The 21,633-nt window shown below is 40.3% G+C and overlaps 4 protein-coding genes across 5 annotated transcripts; all 4 read left to right on the forward strand.

Moving 5' to 3' along the window:
- Positions 1-274: 274 nt before the first annotated feature.
- On the forward strand, positions 275-5,980 carry LOC114716298 (oxysterol-binding protein-related protein 3C). Of its 2 annotated transcripts, none has more exons than XM_028901283.1 (11): positions 275-610; positions 1,568-1,661; positions 1,971-2,087; positions 2,226-2,298; positions 2,589-2,707; positions 2,989-3,110; positions 3,620-3,796; positions 4,215-4,359; positions 4,941-5,119; positions 5,211-5,461; positions 5,566-5,980. In XM_028901283.1, the coding sequence occupies exons 1-10, from the start codon at positions 513-515 to the stop codon at positions 5,455-5,457; spliced, it is 1,371 nt and encodes a 456-aa protein (XP_028757116.1). In that variant the 5' UTR covers positions 275-512; the 3' UTR covers positions 5,458-5,461; positions 5,566-5,980. The 2 variants fall into 2 exon arrangements, with proteins under 2 accessions (XP_028757116.1, XP_028757117.1); XM_028901284.1 differs by having other exon boundaries at positions 5,211-5,458.
- A 1,318-nt stretch (positions 5,981-7,298) lies between these two features.
- Positions 7,299-10,678, forward strand: LOC114716294 (scarecrow-like protein 33). Its single transcript, XM_028901279.1, has 2 exons — positions 7,299-7,967; positions 8,190-10,678. The coding sequence occupies exon 2, from the start codon at positions 8,232-8,234 to the stop codon at positions 10,527-10,529; it is 2,298 nt and encodes a 765-aa protein (XP_028757112.1). The 5' UTR covers positions 7,299-7,967; positions 8,190-8,231; the 3' UTR covers positions 10,530-10,678.
- A 2,435-nt stretch (positions 10,679-13,113) lies between these two features.
- Positions 13,114-16,645, forward strand: LOC114716293 (scarecrow-like protein 14). Its single transcript, XM_028901278.1, has 2 exons — positions 13,114-16,135; positions 16,280-16,645. Exon 1 carries the CDS (start codon positions 13,727-13,729, stop codon positions 16,079-16,081), a length of 2,355 nt encoding a protein of 784 aa, XP_028757111.1. The 5' UTR covers positions 13,114-13,726; the 3' UTR covers positions 16,082-16,135; positions 16,280-16,645.
- Positions 16,646-18,918: 2,273 nt separating this feature from the next.
- Positions 18,919-21,452, forward strand: LOC114716295 (scarecrow-like protein 30). Its single transcript, XM_028901280.1, has one exon. The coding sequence runs from the start codon at positions 19,259-19,261 to the stop codon at positions 21,149-21,151; it is 1,893 nt and encodes a 630-aa protein (XP_028757113.1). The 5' UTR covers positions 18,919-19,258; the 3' UTR covers positions 21,152-21,452.
- Positions 21,453-21,633: the final 181 nt, after the last annotated feature.

The raw sequence follows: 21,633 nt of genomic DNA on the forward strand, positions 1-21,633 counted from the left end.
CCTTGCTCCTCATCGCTCCCATCGCCAAGTTCACATTTGCGCTTTTCCTCGCCGTCTAAGGATCTTCACTTTTTGAGCCACTGATGCAAAGCTGCGGAGCTATGGGCCGCGGCCCTAAACAATGAGAAAGGAGAGTGGGCCTGAGTAGGGATGTCCAGCCCAGCTAGAAGCTCCCTAATCCTACGTCCCCACTGGCCCACGCGCCTCGAGAGAAGCGTGCGTTCCGTTGACCATTAAAGTTCAACACTCACCCGATTGAGGACTCGTAACGGAGCATAACCCGAAAACCGCCACCTTTCATTCGCGCAATTTTCTCAAATCATAGATCATACCCACTCTCTTAATTGTTTCACTTTCCCATACATGTATTGATCTTCGTCAAGGCTTCACTGTCTCTCTCTTTCCACAGTTTAATTTGCTTCTCTTGGGCAGCGTCTGGGAACCATTGCCTTTTTATATCGGTTTTGATTGTCTGCAGTTCCCTTGATCCTTGAATTAGGGTTCGTTCCGAGATGGGTAGCCCCGAGAAGAATGAAAATAAGGGCTTTTTCGCTTCAATGAGTTCTAGCCTTTCCATTTTCAGCAATGCTATGCACCGATCTGTCAATGGGTACTCCTCTGTTCTTTTCTGGGATAAAAGAACTTCGAATGATTATACGCAATTCCGTCACTATTCTCTGGCTGGAGGTCCCATTGGTATCACCTGTTGTTCGTGTGATGTTGAAAAGATTTTGAATTTGAGTGGAAGATTTTGGATAGGAGCTGATATTAGGCTCTTAATAATTACTTGAAGCTGGATATAGGGTAACCTTTAATCTAGGTGTAGGATTGCTCCCATGTTTCAACTTGCACTGGGATTGCAATCTGTAGGCGGTTCATCTTCTTCTGTTGCGTATCTAAGTGAAATTGTCGGGGACCATATTGAAGCTTCAAGTAGATTAAAATCTAAATGTATCATTCAGTTATAGTTACCGTAAAGGCAAGTTGATATTGCCATGTAAGTATTTTTCTTTTAACAAGAAAATGACATGTTAATAATTACAAATATCTCCGACGAGCTAGGTATTTTTAAAATGATTGAAATGACTGCAAGTGAAGATTTCTTTATGCGTCTTAATGCCTCGCCTCCGGGTTTGTGTTTCCTAACTCATAGTTCCCATTCTAAGTTCTAATATATCTCTCTCTCTCTCTCTGTACAATGCTTGTATGCTGACTCGTGCATATGTAAATGGATTATGAACATCCTATGTTAAATCCTTCCTGCATTTACCCTACAACATTGTGTTCACTGGGGGAACGACTAATAAATGTTTGAACTGGAAAAGTAATAGCCATGCTTTAGCTAAATAGAAATTGTGAATTGCTGTCATTCACAAGAACGCCAGTGGAAGGCTTATACCAATATTTTGGTTCACTGACATCATTCCATGAAGTTCTCATCCATTTTCCTTCAGTCTTTTATATCTTACAGTGCCTCTCGCCAGTTTCCTCAGCATGAAATCTTCTGATTTGGACAAGAATGTTATAAGCTGATTTGCTTACGTATACGTTTCTCCTTTGATCATAGGCTGTTAGGATATGAAGGGGTTGAAGTGATAAATCCTGAGGGAGGTAAAGATGATGCGGAAGAGGAAGCTCAGAGGGGAAGATGGAGAAAAGAGGTGCTTAATTTGCTTGTCTGTTTGTGGATATCTTTGGGAAAAAAAGGCATTTTCTTTCTTAGTTTTTTATTTTAATTGTTGCGTTATTCCCCACTCCCTGTTTTGAACCATTGAACATCTGATACGTAATTTATCTTTAATTCACTCTTCGTCATCCTTCAAGACATTTAGTCATATTTTGTCGAATGGTGAGCATGAGAATGCTGCATTTGCTATTATTGTATTTTTGTTTTTGTCTTTGTCACATGCATATTGGGTTAACTCATACGCGCTGTCAGTCTGAACAATGTTACCCCTTATTGTGTGAAGGAAAGAGAGAGTTACTGGAAGATGATGCACAAATATATAGGGTCAGACGTAACATCGATGGTGACTCTTCCTGTTATTATTTTTGAGCCCATGACCATGCTTCAGAAGATGGCGGAGGTCTGTCTAACTTTCATATCTAATATCTATATCTATATATATATATATATATATATATATATAGGTATTAATGTTTACATTTTTAATGCTGCATTCTATGTCTTCTCACTTGATTGAGTTTTGAACTGGTTGAACTAGTTGATGGAGTACTCCTACTTGCTGGATCGGGCAGATGAATGTGAGGATCCTTACATGCGATTGGTGTATGCCTGTGAGTTCAATTTGCTCCTTATCTGAATCTTTTTTTAATTTTTTGTCTCAATCCTTCCATTCGATTGAATTGAATAGTTATCTTAGGTTGAGCAATGGGCAAAGTTTAAGATGGAGTGAAGGGTAAAAGGGACGCAATATAAAACCATCCAATAATTGTCATTAAAAATTTGCATTATTGACTCAGATATTTTTGGCTAAACCTTGGTGTAGTAGTTATTATTCCTGAATTTCATTGAATTATTTATGACGCTTATCCCTTTATTTTCTGATATCTAATAATTATCACAGCATCGTGGGCTGTATCTGTGTACTTTGCATATCAACGAACCTGGAAGCCTTTTAATCCCATTCTAGGAGAGACTTATGAAATGGCTAACCATGGTGGAATTACATTTCTCGCAGAACAGGTATTTTTATTGAGTATGTGATTCTAATTAAACTCTTCCACTTTACAATACTTGTTTCCTAAGTAACGCATGTGAGGATTTGGTAGAATTTCTTGCCTCCTTTAATATTTTATTTCTTCTGAACTAGAATACGGGTCCTGTGCTTTGCACAGATTATGAGGTGAACCATGATGTTTATGATGTTTATGGCTTATGAATAGGGTGACTTTGTATGAATTTTATATTATATGTAAATATATATTTTATTGTGTATTTAGACTTCTTCTTTTTGGTAAATTCAGGTAAGCCACCATCCCCCAATGAGCGCTGGGCATGCAGAGAATGAGCATTTTACATATGATGTGACCTCAAAGTTAAAAACCAAGTTTTTGGGAAACTCTGTTGATGTTTACCCTGTTGGAAGGTATTCTGTATGCTCTGGCCTTTTTTTTGGGTCAATTACCTCTGTTTTTTCATTGTATCCTTGAGGCCGCTTATGTTGTTGTTCTATTGCTTTTTTCATTGCCACATTGGCATGCCACTATCTGACTTAAAGATTTGCTTCCCATCCATATTCTTAAAGGCTAATTTCTTTTAAATTTAATGGGTAGGGTGGTGTCTATTCTTGGTTTATTTCCATGTTGGTTTCAATCTAAATATAATGCCTTATGAATTCTAGCCATCTATCTAGGAGATCAACATTTTCTGTTTCGCAAAGAAACTTCATAAATGGTTTTTATCGTGCTCACTCTGTATACTATTCTGGTTAGTTTACAAGTTTTGTATTAATTTGCCCTCCTCTGTTCTCAGTAGAATTCTTGAGATCATTATTGTTGTTTTGTTGTCATTTTCTAGCTGGGAGTGGGGAGTAATTATATGCACTTAATGAAAAAGAAAATTATATGCGGTGCCTTTGTTGATCATGACCTGCAGAACCCGTGTGACCCTCAAGAGGAGTGGTGTAGTTCTAGATTTGGTTCCACCTCCTACAAAGGTAAACAACCTAATATTTGGCCGGACTTGGGTCGATTCACCTGGAGAAATGATAATGACAAATTTGACAACTGGAGACAAAGTTGTGCTGTACTTTCAACCATGTGGATGGTTTGGGTATGTAACTTCAATCTTTTAGCATTATTTTCAAAACCATCATATGCACCTCTATGAGGTTTGTACTATTGCTATGCGGGGTTATTTTTCACTGTTATTATCTTCTGGACTTTGATTTCTGATGAAACCAATTTAGTGGATTGCAGTATTTCCTTGGTTAGTAGTTTTGATCAATCAATGATTTAGCATTGTGTGCATTTTGAAACTGAGTTGTATAAATAGAATTTGGTCACTGTGGTGTTGTACAATTATTTCCTATTCATCTATGTTTTATTTATATTTTACTTCATCTCTGTCCATTCGGTTCATCTATAAACATTTTTAGTTATGGTTTTCTTGTTATATACCTTCATTATATTCCTGAATATGCTTTGCATGGTTTATGATGGTAGCTTACTGAAACTTGCTTATGCCACAGAGCTGGTCGCTATGAAGTGGACGGATATGTTTATAATTCTTCAGAAGAGCCTAAAATATTGATGACAGGGAAGTGGAATGAATCGTTGAGTTATCAACCTTGTGATTTGGATGGAGAGCCTCTTCCAAATACAGAACTGCAAGAGGTTAGTTTCTTTCAACCTTCAGAGTGATTACATGGAATAGTCAACTGTTGGATCACATGTTGCAAATACAACCATTGTTGCTGTTGTTTTGTTCACTGTTTGATGTCAACGTGACTCCATTCTGGCACAGTTGGTAGGATAGAGTCGTTTAGAGACTGTCAGAGATGGCCAAAACCATTTTCTATTTTCCAATGCGCAATTGTTGCAGGATAAGTATCATGGGAAGAGAAAAATTTGTTTCCTTATGTTTTTTCATCCTTCCATTCCTGCAAGTGGTATAGCAAAGCACTTCAATTATTTTTTTAAAAATAGGAATGGAATGGGCACGAATCAGTTCAAAATTTTTCTTAACAAGATATAGAATACTTTAAATTGCCTTTTGATGATTTGTAATGCATTGCTGTCCTCTGCATGTGCAAACAACTGATAGCATATTTCGGTGTCAAGACTTTGGTATGGCACTTCATCATAAAAGTGTCCATGCTTTTTTGAGTTCTGCTCTCTTGCTTTAACTGTTTAGTAAGAAAAATTACAAAGTTAACTTATCAACTGCATTGACATTTCTTTCGGATATTCTGCAGGTTTGGCATGTTGCTGATGTTCCACAGAATGATAAATTCCAGTATACCTATTTTGCACACAAAATCAACAGCTTTGACACTGCCCCTCGCAAGTTGTTGGCATCAGACTCTCGTCTGCGCCCAGATAGATATGCGCTTGAGATGGGTGATTTATCCAAAGCTGGGGCAGAAAAAAGCAGGTCCCTTTAGCTTTCTTTCATCTTGCGGCTGAAGAAATGCTAGCACTTGTATGTTTTCTGGTGTATTTATATGTTGTTTGTTTGTTGACAGTTTGGAGGAGAGGCAACGTGCCGAGAAGAGAACTCGAGAGACTGAAGGGCATAACTTTACACCAAGGTGGTTTGATCTAACTGAAGAAGTGACATCTACCCCCTGGGGTGATTTGGAAATCTACAAATATAATGGGAAATACACTGAGCATCGGGTAGCTATAGATGGTTCAGGCAGCTCTGATGATGTTGATGTTAAATCAATAGAATTCAATCCCTGGCAGTATGGTAGTCAAGCCACAAACTGAGGTGGTACCAATTTGTTTTGATTTCTTGAATGTTGCTGTTAGTGCAAGTAACTATAAAGAAGTGGGGAGAATCTGATGTCGCTTATCTTGTGTACATTTTATTCACAGCTCATTATTCTATCTCAAGTGATCCTAGTATCTTGACTGTACATGTGGAACGTCTTTCATGGTGCCTGGTATATATGCGATGGTGTCGAGCTAGAGCTGTTTGTGCCCTTTTTCAATGCATATTTTGAGAATAAAACTTGCAATAACGTCGGGGAATGCAACCCAACAATGCAGATGCATGTTTTCTCACCCGTTCCTCTTATGTAACATTTATCTTTTGGAAAGAACGCCCAAAGCATGGACACACTGCAAACACCAACCGAGGCCTGCCAACATGCCAAACCTTGGTGTTTTGGTGCGCCTCTAACAAGAATGGACGCCGGATTTTTACCTGTGGGCGGGACAGTGGGATAAAACTTATTACAGCCTGCTGCTCAGATTCCATTTATATGTAATATATACACCATTCGAGCTCCCTCGTGTAGTGCTTTATCATCAAATCCTCTCCTTTCCCCCTTAAAAACACGGAATGGATAAAACCGAGCGCGTTCTTGTTTTCTGGTGAGTAACATTAGCACTTTCATTTCTATATTTATGACCCGAAAAAATAACAGAAAGGGCAACTCACATCCGTCTAACAGAAACATTGTCGAGGCAAAAATTCATGACTAATCTTGTCATCAGGACTTTCGCACATTTTCAAGCCTCATATTAAGTTGTTCATATCTTCTCAAATGTAATCAGTGTAGGTTTCACGTGTTTTCCTATTTCGTTGGTGGTGCGTATCTGCTCCCTTTCTAATAATTGTTTCTCAACTTTCCTTTGTCTTCCTACGCAACGCTTATCCCATGCTTTTTTTCTACCGGATATCGTTTTTAGCCCAAAGGGACCTATTATTTTCTGTGTTCTTTGTCAGTGAAACAGATTATTAACAGTTCAGCTGAAAAAACAAAGTGATCATTAACAGGCACGGGGGAATGGGCCTTCAACTCGTCAGCGTTCAGGACTTCAGGCTCAGTCAAGCTCACGACTTGTCCAAGTCCTAAACAATTTTTCGGTAGTAAAAGGAAAAAGACTTCTGTTTCTGTGAGCAGCCGAGAATAGGCTCAAGTTTTTCATTTTCGCTTACCAGGAACACCACACGCGAATGCTCCTTGATTGCAACAGGTTCCACATGTTCTCAACTTTTCTATTTTATATTTTTGTTTGACATTGCACAAAATTTATCTTAGACTTCAAGACACCTTGGATCCAATCATAAATACCGTATATGTTGAATAATGCATTGCGATGCATGCAAAAATAAATAACTTAACATTATTTAAATGTAATTTTTTCACATGATGGCATTAATTCATTTAAACCGTTCATGTAACTGAACACATACAGTCGGGATGAAATTTGGAGAAAGATAAAAATAGATTAGTTCGTAGAAATGAATTTAAATGAATTATTATTCATAAAATCAGAAGGGAGAAGGGAGAAGGGAGGCGCAGACGAAGGATAGATGACCATCATAGGACAATCATTTGATGACTGGTTTTGGACGGCCCGCGGCAACTGATTAGTCAGTGCTGAATTTTGTTTGTAAGAAAAAGAAAACAAAAGCGGAGGGAAGATGAATAGTAAGAACTAAAGGCCGGGGGGAAAAAGACAAAAGGTGGCACTGGTAGCCAGGGTCAGAGGACGCGGTTTTGACTTGAAATAAAGACAAAAGCAAAACAATATCTATTAGCTAGACGACCTTAGCTAGACCTTTCTTCTAGAGAAACAGATGAAAATTATCCTCTTCCTTTGACTCACTGAAAACTACAGCTTTCCCCAAGGATTCCAGAAATCACATATGTACTTATATCAGGTGTCAACACCCAGAATTATCCGGCAGCAAACCTCATGACTCTCAAAATGTATCCAATCAACTTGGCTCGTGATGGATGGAATTCCAGGAGGAGCCAGTGACTTGTGTTTCCGGAGCTGCTTTAAAATTAAATAAATACCACAAAACTTAAAAATGAGACCTGTTTCTTCCTGTTTGGAGATGAAATTCGACGGAATCTTTTGGAGCAAACAGAGGATGGATGCTCTAACTATTTCCCTGAAAACCAAAGTTGCACGTGCTCCGTGGGAATGCCCGCCACACTTGCGTGGCACTTGAGCTAACTATCTGCATTAACGTTATTCTCTTCCAACCCCCCCCCCCCCGGGCGACAGTGTGAAAGGGAAGTTGCTCTGCTTTCACGCGCAATTCAGGGCCTTATGTTCTCTCAAGGGACCCATCATCGTTGAAACCCCGACTTCCTAGAAAGTGAACCACATAGGTCTATGACATTGTGACCTCCCGTCTTCGTTCCAACAATGCTCTGCTGCTGTCTTATTCCAGAGGACGAGAAATTTATCTCTTCCTCCTCCTCCTGCATTTTTTGGAGTCTACCTCCCTCTGCTGTCAATCACATTCCTTTCAGGTACTTTAATATCCTTCCATTTCCTTTACTTCCTTTATTTTCCCATATGTCCATGAAAATTCATCACTTCCTAGGGTTTATGCCCATCCCCTGATTTCCCCCTTCGAATTTGTTTACCGAAGATAACTCTTTGCCACTTCAGGCTCCGTACCTGTGCTAGTTTTGGACTTTCGTGTTCCTCGGGTCATGAACTGTTAATTGACAGAATTCTTTTCCATTTAGTCTTGGTACAGAGTAGGTGGATTCGGGTAGCATATATTTTTCATGGATTCCGATTGCATCTCCAGTTTCATCCGCGGATGCCAATCCAAACAAACACCTGTTACGCTCAATTATGATCAGTATACTGATCCCTTCAATGGAATTCAGATGCCCGACCCGTCCATGAACTTTGGATCTGTGGATACAAACTTTGCCGGGAATCCTGCTTCTCTGGCTTCCGTTAGTGCGAATGTAGACTTTCCCTTAGACGAGACCGACTTCTCTGGCCCTGTGCTTGGGTACATAAGCCAAATGCTAATGGAAGAGGACATGGGCGACAAGCCCAGCATGTTTCATGACTCCTTGGCTCTTCAGGCGACCGAGGAATCGTTATACGAGGTTATTGGGAAGAAATACTCTTCCAGTTCCTCTGTTCAACATCCTCTTCCCGACTATCACCGTGTGGAGACCTCCGAGGAAAGTGTCGCGGGGAACATCAGTGATCATAGTAGTAGTGGAAGTTATGCAGTTAATGGTACTAACTCTGCTGAATCCCAGTGGAGTAACTTGGACTTCACAGAGTACAAACCTTCTCTACTGCAAGCCACGTTTCCTGTAGATTTCGTTTTCCAGTCTCCTTCAACATCGGCAGCACAACTTTCCACCAACAATATGAGCACCTCCGGGCATACTAGCCATAAATATAATGGGTTCGTCGTGAATTACAATACCTGGACTGGCTTCTCAGATTCTACATTGCTTAGCAAGAACGAGTCTCTGTTTCAATTTGAGAGAGGTGTGGAGGAAGCCAGTAAGTTTTTGCCCAAGGACGATCATTTAATTATTGACGTAGGGTCCAACATCATTTCTCCCCCCTTCGGAAAGACTCTAGAGGCTCTAGTCAAGCCGGAGAGATATGAAATGGAGCACGTATCCGCCGGATCAAGAGGAAGGAAGAATCATGAACGGGAATATGAGATAGATTTAGAGGACAGGAGAAGCAGGAAGCAGCCTGCAATTTACACAGATGAGAGTGAGCTATCGGAATTATTTGATAAGGTGCTTCTTGGCACAGGCTGGGGAAAAGAACCACCTCCCATGTGTATTTGCCATGAAAATTGTAATCATGGAGCAAAGACGAGCGTGCAGAAAAAGGAAGTGCCAAACAAGTCTACTAGTGATGGGAAGAGCCGTGTCAGAAGACAGGGTTATAACAACTACAACGAAGTGGTGGATCTAAGGGCATTGCTTATTCAATGTGCACAGGCAGTATCGTCTGATGATCGTGGGACTGCTTATAATTTATTGCGGCAGATTAGGCAGCATTCTTCCTCGACGGGCAGTGGATCTCAGAGGTTGGCCCACTGCTTTGCAAATGCCCTTGAAGCGCGCTTGGCTGGCACTGGCTCTCAGATTTACACTGCTTTATCCTCCAAAAGAACTTCTGCTGCAGACATGATAAAAGCATACCAAATGTATATTACAGCTTGTCCATTCCGGAAGATTGCCGTGATCTTTGCAAACCACACAATTTTGCATCTCTCCAGTGAGGCAGAAACGCTTCACCTTATAGATTTTGGCATTCGTTATGGCTTCCAATGGCCTCCCTTTATCTTTCGTCTCTCCAAACGAACTGGCGGACCCCCCAAGCTGCGCATTACAGGTATTGATCTCCCACGACCCGGTTTGAGGCCGGCAGAGAGAGTCCAAGAGACAGGCCGGCGCCTTGCGAGGTATTGTGAGCGCTACAATGTTCCGTTTGAGTATAACGCTATTGCACAGAAATGGGAAACCATTAGGCTTGAAGACCTGAAGATAAAGAAAGATGAACTTGTGGTTGTGAGTTGTCTGAAGCGACTTAAGAATCTTCTTGACGAGACCGTCGTGGTGAACAGTCCTAGAGACACCGTTTTAAAGTTAATTAGGAAGGCAAACCCAAGTATGTTTTTGCAGACTATCGTCAACGGGTGCTATAACGCACCATTCTTTGTGACGCGTTTCCGGGAGGCTCTTTTCCATTACTCTTCAATGTTTGATATGCTCGACACAAATGCTGATAGTGAAGATCCAATGAGGTTGATGTTTGAAAAGGAGTTTCTTGGACAAGAGGTAACGAATATCATAGCTTGTGAGGGTTTTGAGAGGACCGAGAGGCCTGAGACTTACAAGCAATGGCAGGTCCGGAACATGAAGGCAGGGTTCAGGCCGCTGCCCTTGGATCGCTATTTCGTCAGTAAATTAAGAGGCAAGTTGAGAGAAGTGTTCCACAGTGACTTCATGCTTGATGAAGACGGCAATTGGATGCTCCAAGGTTGGAAGGGCCGAATTATTTGTGCTTCCTCCTGCTGGTCGCCAGCATAGGATTCCCCCCCCCCCCCCGGCTTTTTAGCAGAGGGTGCCAGCGTAGTCTGATCGACTTTCTCGTAACCAACGCGATCTTGTGATATTAGGTTTTCAAGATCCTCCCTAACACTATTCTGAATCTTCATTTTATATATATATATATATGAATACTCTTGCCTCACAACTTTGTTTCTGTTGAACCATGAGCTGAGTATTGAAAACTTACTTGAATGTACAGTTTTTCTATGTGCATCGTTGATGTGTGTTTCCTCGCTTGTCATTGTATAGACCGTTCCGCGCAAGACACTGATAGTGACAAACTGACATTTACTAGTTTATCTCATTTTCTGAAGTATATAATTCCTCTTTGATGATTTGTCCGCCTAAAATTAAATTTATTTCATGATTTATTGATCACCACGTCTTCAATTTTTGGAGGCAGCATGCTGTGCCAATGTTTTGCCTTTTAGAAGAGGCACTTTTCTTTTGAAAGAAGAGTTGAGTAGAATGAAGGCATTTGCTCAGTCACAGCTGATGTCACCGTAAAATATTTTATGAACCGCGTCGTCTTGGAATGTTCAATACTGTTTGGTGGCAGGTGAGTATATTTTCGTACCAGTCTGCGTGGAATCGTCCAGGTTGTGTTTTTAAGTTTTAAATTGCATTCTATGTCTAAGATTTGACCAACAGGTCTTCGTTTCTGCTCTTAAAGAGAATATATGGGGAAACCAAGCGACCGTTTGCGCCCGTTGGATTGTGAAATATTTTGCTCCGAATGGAAATGAGTAAGAGTGCCAATAGAAATGAAAAGAGATAATTAATCCACAGCTCTTTATAGTTTCAACTAATTTTGAATCAGGTCTTTATAGTTTTTTTTTCTTTTTATCAAATTCTTATACTTTCACATGTTTTTAATTGGGTTCTTGTATTTATTTTTCTTTTTATCAGGTCCTTATAAGTTTATCTTATTTTTAATTAAATCCCTGAATTTTTTATTCTTTATTTTATAAATTCTAATAGTACTATTATATAAACATAAAATAGTATATATTATTTAATATTAGTTTATAAACAATAATATTCTAAAGATATTGAAGTATTATAATGATTTTAATTTTTTCAGCAAAAAAAATTAATTGTTCTAAAAAATTTTCCTGAATTAATTAATTCTATTACTTTTTTATTACATAACTATTAATTTAATTTAATTATTAATATTTTATATTTCAGTATTAATCTATTTAATTAAGCTTATATTTAATTAATAAATAAAAAATTAAAACTACATGGACCTGATTAAAAATTTAGTGAAATTATAAGGACTTAATTAAAAGAAAAATAAATACAAGGACCTAATTAAAAAAAGGTAAAAGTATAAGGACCTAATAAAAAGAAAAAAAACTATAGGGACCTAATTCAAAATTCGTTGAAACTATAAGGACTTGCTGATTAATTAACCCAAACGAAAATGAGGATAAGATTTGATAGAGTTAGATATATATATATATATTTAGCATACCATGAAGAAGAAAGGATATTTTGTATTTGGCTAGAAAATAATATTCCTAGTAGATACTGGAATATCTGTTTTTACTTTTTTTTAAATTATTGGAAAAATAGTTCTCGTCCATTCAATTGAAATAACGTAAAATGTTCAAGTTTAATTATTTTGCCACGACGGGTGGAGAGAAGTAAGAAGGCTTGGCGACCAAGCAATTTCATGTCGACCCTTAAACAAAAGTGATTAATTATGTTATCGAGTTGATACTCTTTCAGCCTCTTTTTTTGGGGGGGGGGGGTGGTTTCTATTCATTGCCCCAGAGGAACTGCATTTTTCTTTTCATTTTTAAAATTTCTTTTCTAATCTTAAATTAAAAGATTAATAATTCAGATGCGATATTTGATAAATTAATTTTTTTATACTGTGAGCAGTCTAGATTGAATTTTTTATTTTATTTATATTTTAATAATATTTTATAAGACATTATTACATCTCAACTATTCTTTTTTTTTTTAATACAAGACTGGAGAAGGGATCATGAGAGAAAAAGCTAAAAAAATTAAATGTATTTTTATATAGGCATATGGCTTTTGCAATGGTGACTGGGGAATCCATCCCAAAGAAAACGATGACGGAAGAAAAATGTATGTAAAACATCAACCTCCCTCAGCGGTAAGACGGGTGGCAGCCTTGCAGGGGCGATACGGATTTATAAACTTCCCTTCCCAATGGTTCTGATTCTCTGAAGACAAACAAAATTAGACGATTATGGGGCGTTTGGTAACCCTCAAAAATATTTTTTAGAAGTATTTTTTTATAAAATGAGATAAATTTTTTCATATATTTATTTTATAAACTGTAAAAACACTTCTGAAACCATTATTTGATTTCTATCCAAATATATCCTTACATGAACAGATCAGCCCAGCCGCCTCAATCCTGTACTCACTGTTCTTCTTAACCATACTGGGAGACGGCGCTGTTCATTCCTAACGGTTGTTTTTTTTTTTTTTTAACATTATGTTATACTACTTGAGTATTAAAAAAAATTTCCAATACGTTAACGATGAAATGAACGACGCTGGCCAAAAAGGACGGAAAGACAGAAAAAGAAACGAACGACAAGAGAAGAGAAAAGAGAGATTGAAATTATACCTACCATTACCAATAGGAGTGGAGAGGCTGAGGCTCAGCTGTCCCCGCGGTCAAACCTCTGACTTTGAAGTTTCATCCACATCGCATTTATCCCCCTCCACAGAGCCATGTTCTTTGAAAATTCTGCTCTCCAGATGAAAACAACCCTCATGAGGCGGAGCTGTTCCTCTCTGTACTTCTTAGATAACTGAGCTGAACCTCACAACAACAGACTGCCAGCTTCATCTCCCTGCTCCTCCCCTATCACTTTTACTCTCTCTCCGGACTTCCATCCAACTTTAGATTTCTACCCATCAATCCCGTGGCTCTGGCTAGTTGGATTCGCCCTCGATTCATCCCTTCTGTGCTCGTTCCATATTTCGTTCTAATCATCCTCGGCGTTTATATTTGTTACTTTCGTCATCCCTTTTTGCCTTTCGTCCAATCCCCGTTTTCGGTTGCTTATCGGCTTTAGGATCTGCGACTGCGAGGGATAGGATCTGCGACTGCGAGGGATCTTGTGTGGCCAGTAGCTGCAACTTTACGCTTCCAAGTCTGACTTTGCTGCTGCAGTGTATTCATGGATCCAAATTTGCCTGCGATTCGTAATTCCCTGAACGGACATCAACTGGCTGATGGCACCGTCTTCTCTGATACAAATCAACACAGAAATCTGGAAGATGAATGGAATCCTGACGAAGACCACCAGACCGTTCTTAATTTCTACCGTGATATTTTTCATCAACCTCATGTGGACCCACTTAGTTATGCTCCGCACACAAGCTTGATTTCTGAAGGAGCACCGCCGAATCAATCCTGGAGTGCGAGTCCCGTGGAAGGTGTGCCAGATGTCCCGTATTCAGCCGCGACTTCGGCTCCGGATCCTTCTCTAGAAGATTACGATTTTTCAGAAACCATCAAGTACATGAGCCAAGTTCTTATGGAGGAGAACTTGGAACAGAAGCCGTGCATGTTTTATGATCCACTCAGTCTAAAACTCACTGAGAAATCATTTTATGATGCCCTTCGATACAACCAACCTCTCTCTCCTAATGAGCACCCTCTCCTTGACATTGTTGAGAGCCCAGATGCTCATTCCTCTGGAACTGGTACTGATTCTAGCGCCGGCGGTGGCGGCACCAGCACCAGCACAAGCACCAACGACTTAGAATTAAGGCCCTCTTCGCCAGAGAACGCTGTTTTGGGGGATTATGCTTTCCAGTTCAAATCGCAATCCATATCTCAGCGGCCCTCACAACCTCCAAATACTTCACTTAATATCAGTGACGGACTCCTGAATTTGGATTCTTCTATTACTCAGCTTTTGGCTCAAAATATCTTTAGTGATGCAGAATCTGTCTCGCAATTCAATAGAGGTTTAGAGGAAGCTAGCAAATTTCTTCCCAGAGGAGCTCAACTCGTCACTGGTCTGGAGAGCACCACAGTGTCTGTACAGTCAAAGGGGCTGGGAGAAAAGGCGGCGCTGAAAATAGAGAAAGATGCTAGGGAGAATTCGCATGGGTTAAAGGGTAGAAAGAATCATGACCGTGACGGTAGTGTTGATGAAGAAGAAGGGAGAAGCAACAAGCAATCAGCAGTGTATGTCGATGAGAGTGAATTATCGGAGATGTTCGACAAAGTGTTGCTGAGTGTTGAGAATGTTCCATTCTGTGCTGAGTACGAAAGCTCGCACGGTGGATCAGCGAAAGACATGCCGCCAAGTGAGCAGGCTGTGGAATCATCTGATGGAGGGAAGACACGCTCTAAGAAACAAGGCAGTAAGAAGGAAACGGTGGATTTGAGGACACTTTTGGTGTTATGTGCACAAGCCGTGTCTTCCAACGATAGAAGGACTGCTCATGAATTGCTAAAACAGATCAGGCAACATTCTTCACACTTGGGGGATGCATCTCAGAGGGTGGCTCATTATTTTGCCAATGGCCTTGAGGCACGTTTGGTAGGTGATGGTGCTGGAACCCAGCTATTTTATACTTCTCTGAGCTCCAAGAGAATCTCTGCTGCTGAGATCTTGAAAGCTTATCAAGTTTCAATATCTGCCGCACCTTTTAAGAAGTTCGCACATTTCTTTGCAATAAAGATGATTTTAAAAGCAGTCGAAAAGGCAGAAACCCTCCATATTGTTGATTTTGGTATCCTATATGGTTTCCAGTGGCCGATGCTTATCAAATTTCTTTCAAATAGAGCTGGTGGACCTCCCAAGCTACGCATCACAGGAATAGAATTTCCCCAACCTGGCTTTCGTCCAGCAGAGAGAATTGAGGAAACCGGTCGTCGTCTTGCTAACTATTGCAGTCGTTTTAATGTTCCCTTTGAGTACAAAGCTATGGCATCACAAAACTGGGAAACCATCCAAATTGAAGACCTTAAGATTGAAAGGAATGAGGTACTTGCTGTGAACTGTTTGGTGAGGTTTAAGAATTTACTGGATGAGACCATTGAAGTGAACAGTCCTAGGAATGCAACTCTAAATCTAATAAGGAAAATGAAACCGGATCTCTTTGTTCAAACCATTCTTAATGGATCCTACAATGCCCCTTTCTTCGTTACACGGTTCAGGGAGGCACTGTTCCATTTCTCTGCGTTATATGATATGTTTGATACTTTGATACCCCGTGAAAACCCATGGAGGTTGATGCTTGAGAAAGAAATTTATGGTCGGGAGGCTATGAACGTGGTGGCATGTGAAGGACTAGAAAGGGTTGAGAGGCCTGAGACATACAAACAATGGCAGGCAAGAGTTGTAAGGGCAGGTTTCAAGCAGCTCCCACTGAATAAGGAGCTCATGGCCAAGTTCAGGGAAAAGATGGCGGCATGGTACCACAAAGATTTTGTGTTCGATGAAGACAACAACTGGATGCTTCAGGGCTGGAAGGGACGCATTTTGTACGCTTCCACTTGTTGGGTCCCAGCATAATGCGGTGTGGCCCTGGTCTGAACTTGTGTCACAACTCATGTAACAGACTATCAGGTATATCCTATCACTCCACATTCATAGTTCTGTTGAAGTTTTATGCTATAAAACTTGGTGGTTACTGCAGTTTATGTTGCAAGCATAACGCGCTGCATGGAGAACTTCATTAGTTAACAAGCTTTTTTTTCCTCGTGGTTTCAGGTCATGATAAATCTTTTTATTTATATCCAGCTCACTTGACCATGAGTCTTGATGAAATTTCAACACAAGTTGGGATCGTTAATGCATTGGGTGGTAAGATTGTAAGAGTCGTTGTCGAAGAAGTGAGATTTTTGGGATGTAATGCAAAAATCCTCTATGTATGGATATAAAAAAGAAGGTGGGCAACTCCCTTGTGAGCAGGGGTTGCCCGTTTAACATGTTTGGAGGAATATGGGCCATTAAAATTAGCCTTTGAATAGTTGGCAGCGTCCAAGTCTGTCATTTTTAAGTACTCTGTATCCAATTTTGACTGTAAGATAACTTGTAATTTTACATGTCCTTACCAGACTTGGCTGTGTTTTGAGACTTGGTCTGATGCTCTACCACGTTACGCCTTTTTTTCTTTGTTAGATGAAACATAACGCCCTGAAATTGCAAAAAAGAACCTCACGGCAATTTTCCTGCGGTTCCGTAAAATGGGATGTACTCGAAGTGAGAAATTTCTCTTCTACGCGAAGCCCTAGAGTTTGTCTGCGTAAAATCATCAATCAATGTAGAAATAATTTGCCCTACAGCTTTTAGTCGTCAGTCATCCACGATTCTTTTATCTCGCAGATTGCCAAGAAATTAAACGCAAAATGTTCGTTAACAACTCGATCGATTTATTTTCCTTTTTGGATGCTCATTTTGTTAAAATTAATTATCAAGTTGTTAGACAGTAGCAATGGAGAAAATTCATGGAGGACCAAAAAAGTAGTAATTTTACTTTTTACCTCTGTGATTGATTATTGATAAAAGCCCGGATACAATCCACACACTGATGGGAAGCATCTAACGGGACTGAATCTTTGTTGCCATATTCTACTCCAAAGGAGAAGTGAAGTGACATATGAATACAAGACCTTCGCTTTCGATCTTATTTGTCAAAAAGATGTGCAGGGGAGAACAGAGAATAAGTTGTTGCATTATGAATCAGAATCCACTCAGATAATAGCAGTCTCAAGAAATGAGAAAGCAGACTCGATCTAGGGTCCTACATTTCATTCTGATTTTTAAAGTGTCATGCTTTGCTCATTGTTTCTTGTGCTGGCTTGTCTCCAAAACCGCCTCGATCTGATCTGATGGATATGATGGAGTGGAGCGTACTTGTTTCTTGCATTATTCAGCAATCGAGTGTGAACATTTCATCACTCTACTGGATGAACGATGGTGCGCAAATCTCTGCATATTTAATTAAACAGAGTGGACAATTTGCGATGAACCAAATGGCCCCACGCCTTTTTCTTTCTCCATATTGGCTTTAAACTTCCGTCCTAACATTATGATCAATCACCTTCATCGCAAAGGTAGTCTCTCAATAAGCGTGATATTTAAAAATCAATTTTTACGAGGGCCACATTCGGTACATAAAGTCGTCACCCTCACCATAAACCTCCTTAACAACAGCCGCCATGTCCTGTTCAAAAAAATAAAAAATAAAAAGTATAATTAGTGAGGGATATAAAAAGTAAACCACATATGATTTGTTAGAGTTTTTATATTACACACAGATGTTGTCAATCCTGAAGGCTACACGAGATTCGGGCTAATTACTCTGTTTTGTTTGGAAATTAGATACAGAGTAATGGGTAAACCTTTGACCGGTCATTTGTAGTAGTTACTAGTTAGGGTGTGTTTTGGGTCGGGAAACAAATCAAGTGTTCACCAATGAGACTTGATTCGGTTGCTGTTAACAGTACAGTGTGCCTTGTCCAATAAAATATTTTATTTTATTTCTTTATAAAAGAAAAGAGAGACAAAAATCCAAAGTGATTGCATATTGATGTGTGCAGGAGGAGGCCAAGTCTGAATCGGGCTTCATAATTCTTAATAATAACATTCATTGTCGCTTTATCTCTTTCGTTTCTTTCTTGGTGGCGGGGTTAACTTCATCTCTCGCCGCCAGGTTGCATCAATCGGCATTTGTTTTCTCGGTCAGCTCAACTACAACTACAAGTTCCTTTGATTGCACACAAATGCATGCTAGATTGAAGTTAAAAATATAATAATCTGTGTTAAACCTTTCGATAATTTTCATGTAAATACTCATGCAATTGACAAACTATTCCTGACTTTAACTTTCACGATGTTGTTTATATCGTCACCTCTTGAAGAGTCTTTTCACCCCTTGTAGCATTATCTTGTAGAAGCTTTTTACGCGAAAGGAAAAACTAGCACTCAGCCGTCGGCAATGCACCACCGTTGTTTTAATCATTCTTTAGCGTTGAAATAATTTATTGACAACAATTAGCACATGGAGAAAAGATATGTTAATCAAGATCCAGGAACGTTCGTTTATTTTAATCGGATCAACATTTACATCGAAGAGGGGAATAAAAACAAGACCTTAGTGGACATAAAGCTGGATTAGGGGAATGTATCTGGGCTAATGTCACATCCAATAAGGAGCTAATCCCCTCCGTCTTATTTTGAAAAATGAATTTTCTTGACTCTCACTCAATGTTGCGACATTGTAAGATGCTTCTGCCGAATTGAATATTCCATCCAGTTTGGCGTCAAACCCTTGACCATATGGCCTTTTGACAGACTTCATTAAATAAACAGAAAAGGAAAATGTTGGACAATGATTGATTATTATTATAGCACACGGGACGCGAGTGGATGAGGGTGCAATCATTCACATTGGAGGCAGAATTTAATAAAGAATTTAGCGGAGTCATTTCCAGGTTCTCCATTTTCCTGCCATCTCCATAGTTTGACCCTTCTTCGTCTTCCTCGCACAGATCGTCCGTAAACAGTACCACCCCCGAACTCTAGCCCGACGGTGACATGGCACCTACTGCTACTATGTTAGGATTATTATAATGAATGCGACAAGCATCAGTTGGATGTCCAAGATTCTGAATTTTATTTAAGCTTGGTTTCGGCAAGTGCAGCCACTCAGAGTTCTATGATCCCTCTTCCGGTTTTGGCAGCAATATGATCTCCGGGGACGCCCTTCTCGAAAACTTTGGTGGCTACCTTGACGGAGAGAATCCACCTCCCTCCTCGTTACCAAATCGTACCTCAGTCAACGGGCTTATTTTTGGTGATAAATTCGTTCACTCGTCTTCCGTTTTTCCGACGAACGCAGAATCTCCCATTCATTCCGGCACCAGTTCCAATGAAGAATTTGCGGAACCTAACAAATATTCCAATGATATTCTGAGATACATAAGCGACATCCTGATGGATGAAGAAGACGAGCTGGAGAGTAAGCCCTGCATGTTGCAGCATTGTGCAGCACTCCAAGCTGCTGAAAAATCATTCTACGATGTCCTTAGTGCTACTTCCGCATCGCCTCATCACAGCCCAGCGGCAAGTAGTTTAGGGAACAGCGGCGGCTACACCAGTACCGATCATACGAATGAGGCCGATTGGTCTTGTTATTTATGTCCTGATGAGGTGGCCCCTGATTCTTTAACAGGGACGACTCAACACGCAGAAGGAGGGTTGCACATTTCAGCACCCAGCGGATGGAGGGAAAAGAGGAGCCATGAGATAGATGATATTACAAACGAGGAAGAGGGAAGAGGAAGTAAGATTCCGGCGGCGCACTCGGAGGATTCGGAGCAATCAGCGGTGTTTGATGAGCTACTCCTTTACCTGCGTGAAACAGGGGAGGGCATGGCTCAAAAGGGGAGTATGGACTCGGAAGGATCTCCCAAGGCAAATCGTTCCAAGAAAGGGGCAAATAAAGGGGTTGCAGTAGATTTATGGACTCTACTGACTCAATGTGCACAGGCAGTGGGAAACTACGACCAAAGGAATGCAAATGAGCTTCTGAAGCAGATAAGGCAGCACTCTTCTCCTTTTGGGGATGGGATTGAGCGTTTGTCTCATTACTTTGCCAACGGACTGGAGGCGCGTTTGGCTGCCTGGAAGCCATCGTATGTGCCACTCCATTCCGATGTGGCTACTGCTGCTGATATGTTAAGAGCTTGCAAGCTATACATCACAGCATCCCCTTTCCAGAGAGTCACCAATTTCATGACCAACGGAATGATCCTGAAGCAAGTGGAGGACGGACGAAGCCTTCATATCATTGATTTTGGGATTAATTACGGTTTCCAGTGGCCTTGCCTTTTGCATCGTCTTTCAACCAGATCAGGAGGACCCGTCAAGATTCGGATAACAGGAATCGATTTTCCTCAACCGGGATTTCGCCCCGCTGAGAGGCTTGAGGAGACAGGCAGGCGTTTGGCTAAATATAGCAGAAGGTTCAATGTGCCATTTGAGTACAAATGCGTTGCGCAGAAATGGGAAGACATACAACTCAAGGATCTCAAGATAGACCCAACTGAAGTAACGGTTGTGAACTGCATGTACAGAATGAAGAACCTGCCCGATGAGACTGTGGGAGTGGACTGTCCGAGAGATGCTGTTTTGAAGATCGTCAGAAAGATTAAACCAAGCATCTTCATGCATGGAATTGCCAATGGCACTTATAATGCGCCATTTTTCCTAACTCGGTTCAAGGAGGCACTGTTTCACTTCTCGACATTGTACGATATTCTTGAGGCCAACGTGGGACGTGAAGATCCGCAGAGGATGATGGTTGAGAGGGTGTTGGGGAGGGATGCGATGAATGTGATAGCATGTGAGGAGGCAGAGAGGGTTGAAAGGCCAGAGACATACAAGCAGTGGCAGGTTAGGAACCGGAGAGCTGGATTCAAGCAGATCTGCTTGGATGCTGAACAGCTCAAGAAAGCAGCAGAATTTGTGAAGACGGAATACCATAAAGATTTTGTGGTGGAGGAAAACGGCAAATGGGCTTTGCTGGGATGGAAAGGCCGTATTATTCATGCTCTTTCCTGTTGGATACCTGCTTAATTAACCGATCACACCAGTGATTAACCAATAGTAATTAGTAATCGACTCGTAGGGATGCAGTGAGATCTCGTGAGTCGTAACTCGCTCTCGCTGCTTCCATATTGGGAATCTCAGGGATGAGAGAGAAGTTGGGAATCGCCCCAAAAGATCGTTTCTTTTCATTAAACAAGAATAGCTAGGGGTTTTCATGGCTTCATGATGATTCATTTCCTGTGGGTTCCTTTCTTATCAATATGTAAAGCATCTCTGGTTCTTCCAGAACCGGATTTTAATATAAATAAAATGCCAACTGCCTCGATCAGTATAAGAACAGTATGCACGAACAATATGTATACATAAGCTTTTATTGCAAGTTTTGTTACTTATTATTCTTATTATTAATATTAATTTTCAAATATTCGATACTGAAATTTGTAAGAAAACTTCAAGATACTAAGAATCTATTATTATGTAATAGATAGATAGATAGATTACATTAATAG

Source organism: Neltuma alba, unplaced genomic scaffold (genome assembly GCF_004799145.2).
Source record: "Neltuma alba isolate B1F8T4 unplaced genomic scaffold, ASM479914v2 tig00011650_pilon, whole genome shotgun sequence".
In the NCBI taxonomy this organism is placed as follows: domain Eukaryota; kingdom Viridiplantae; phylum Streptophyta; class Magnoliopsida; order Fabales; family Fabaceae; genus Neltuma; species Neltuma alba.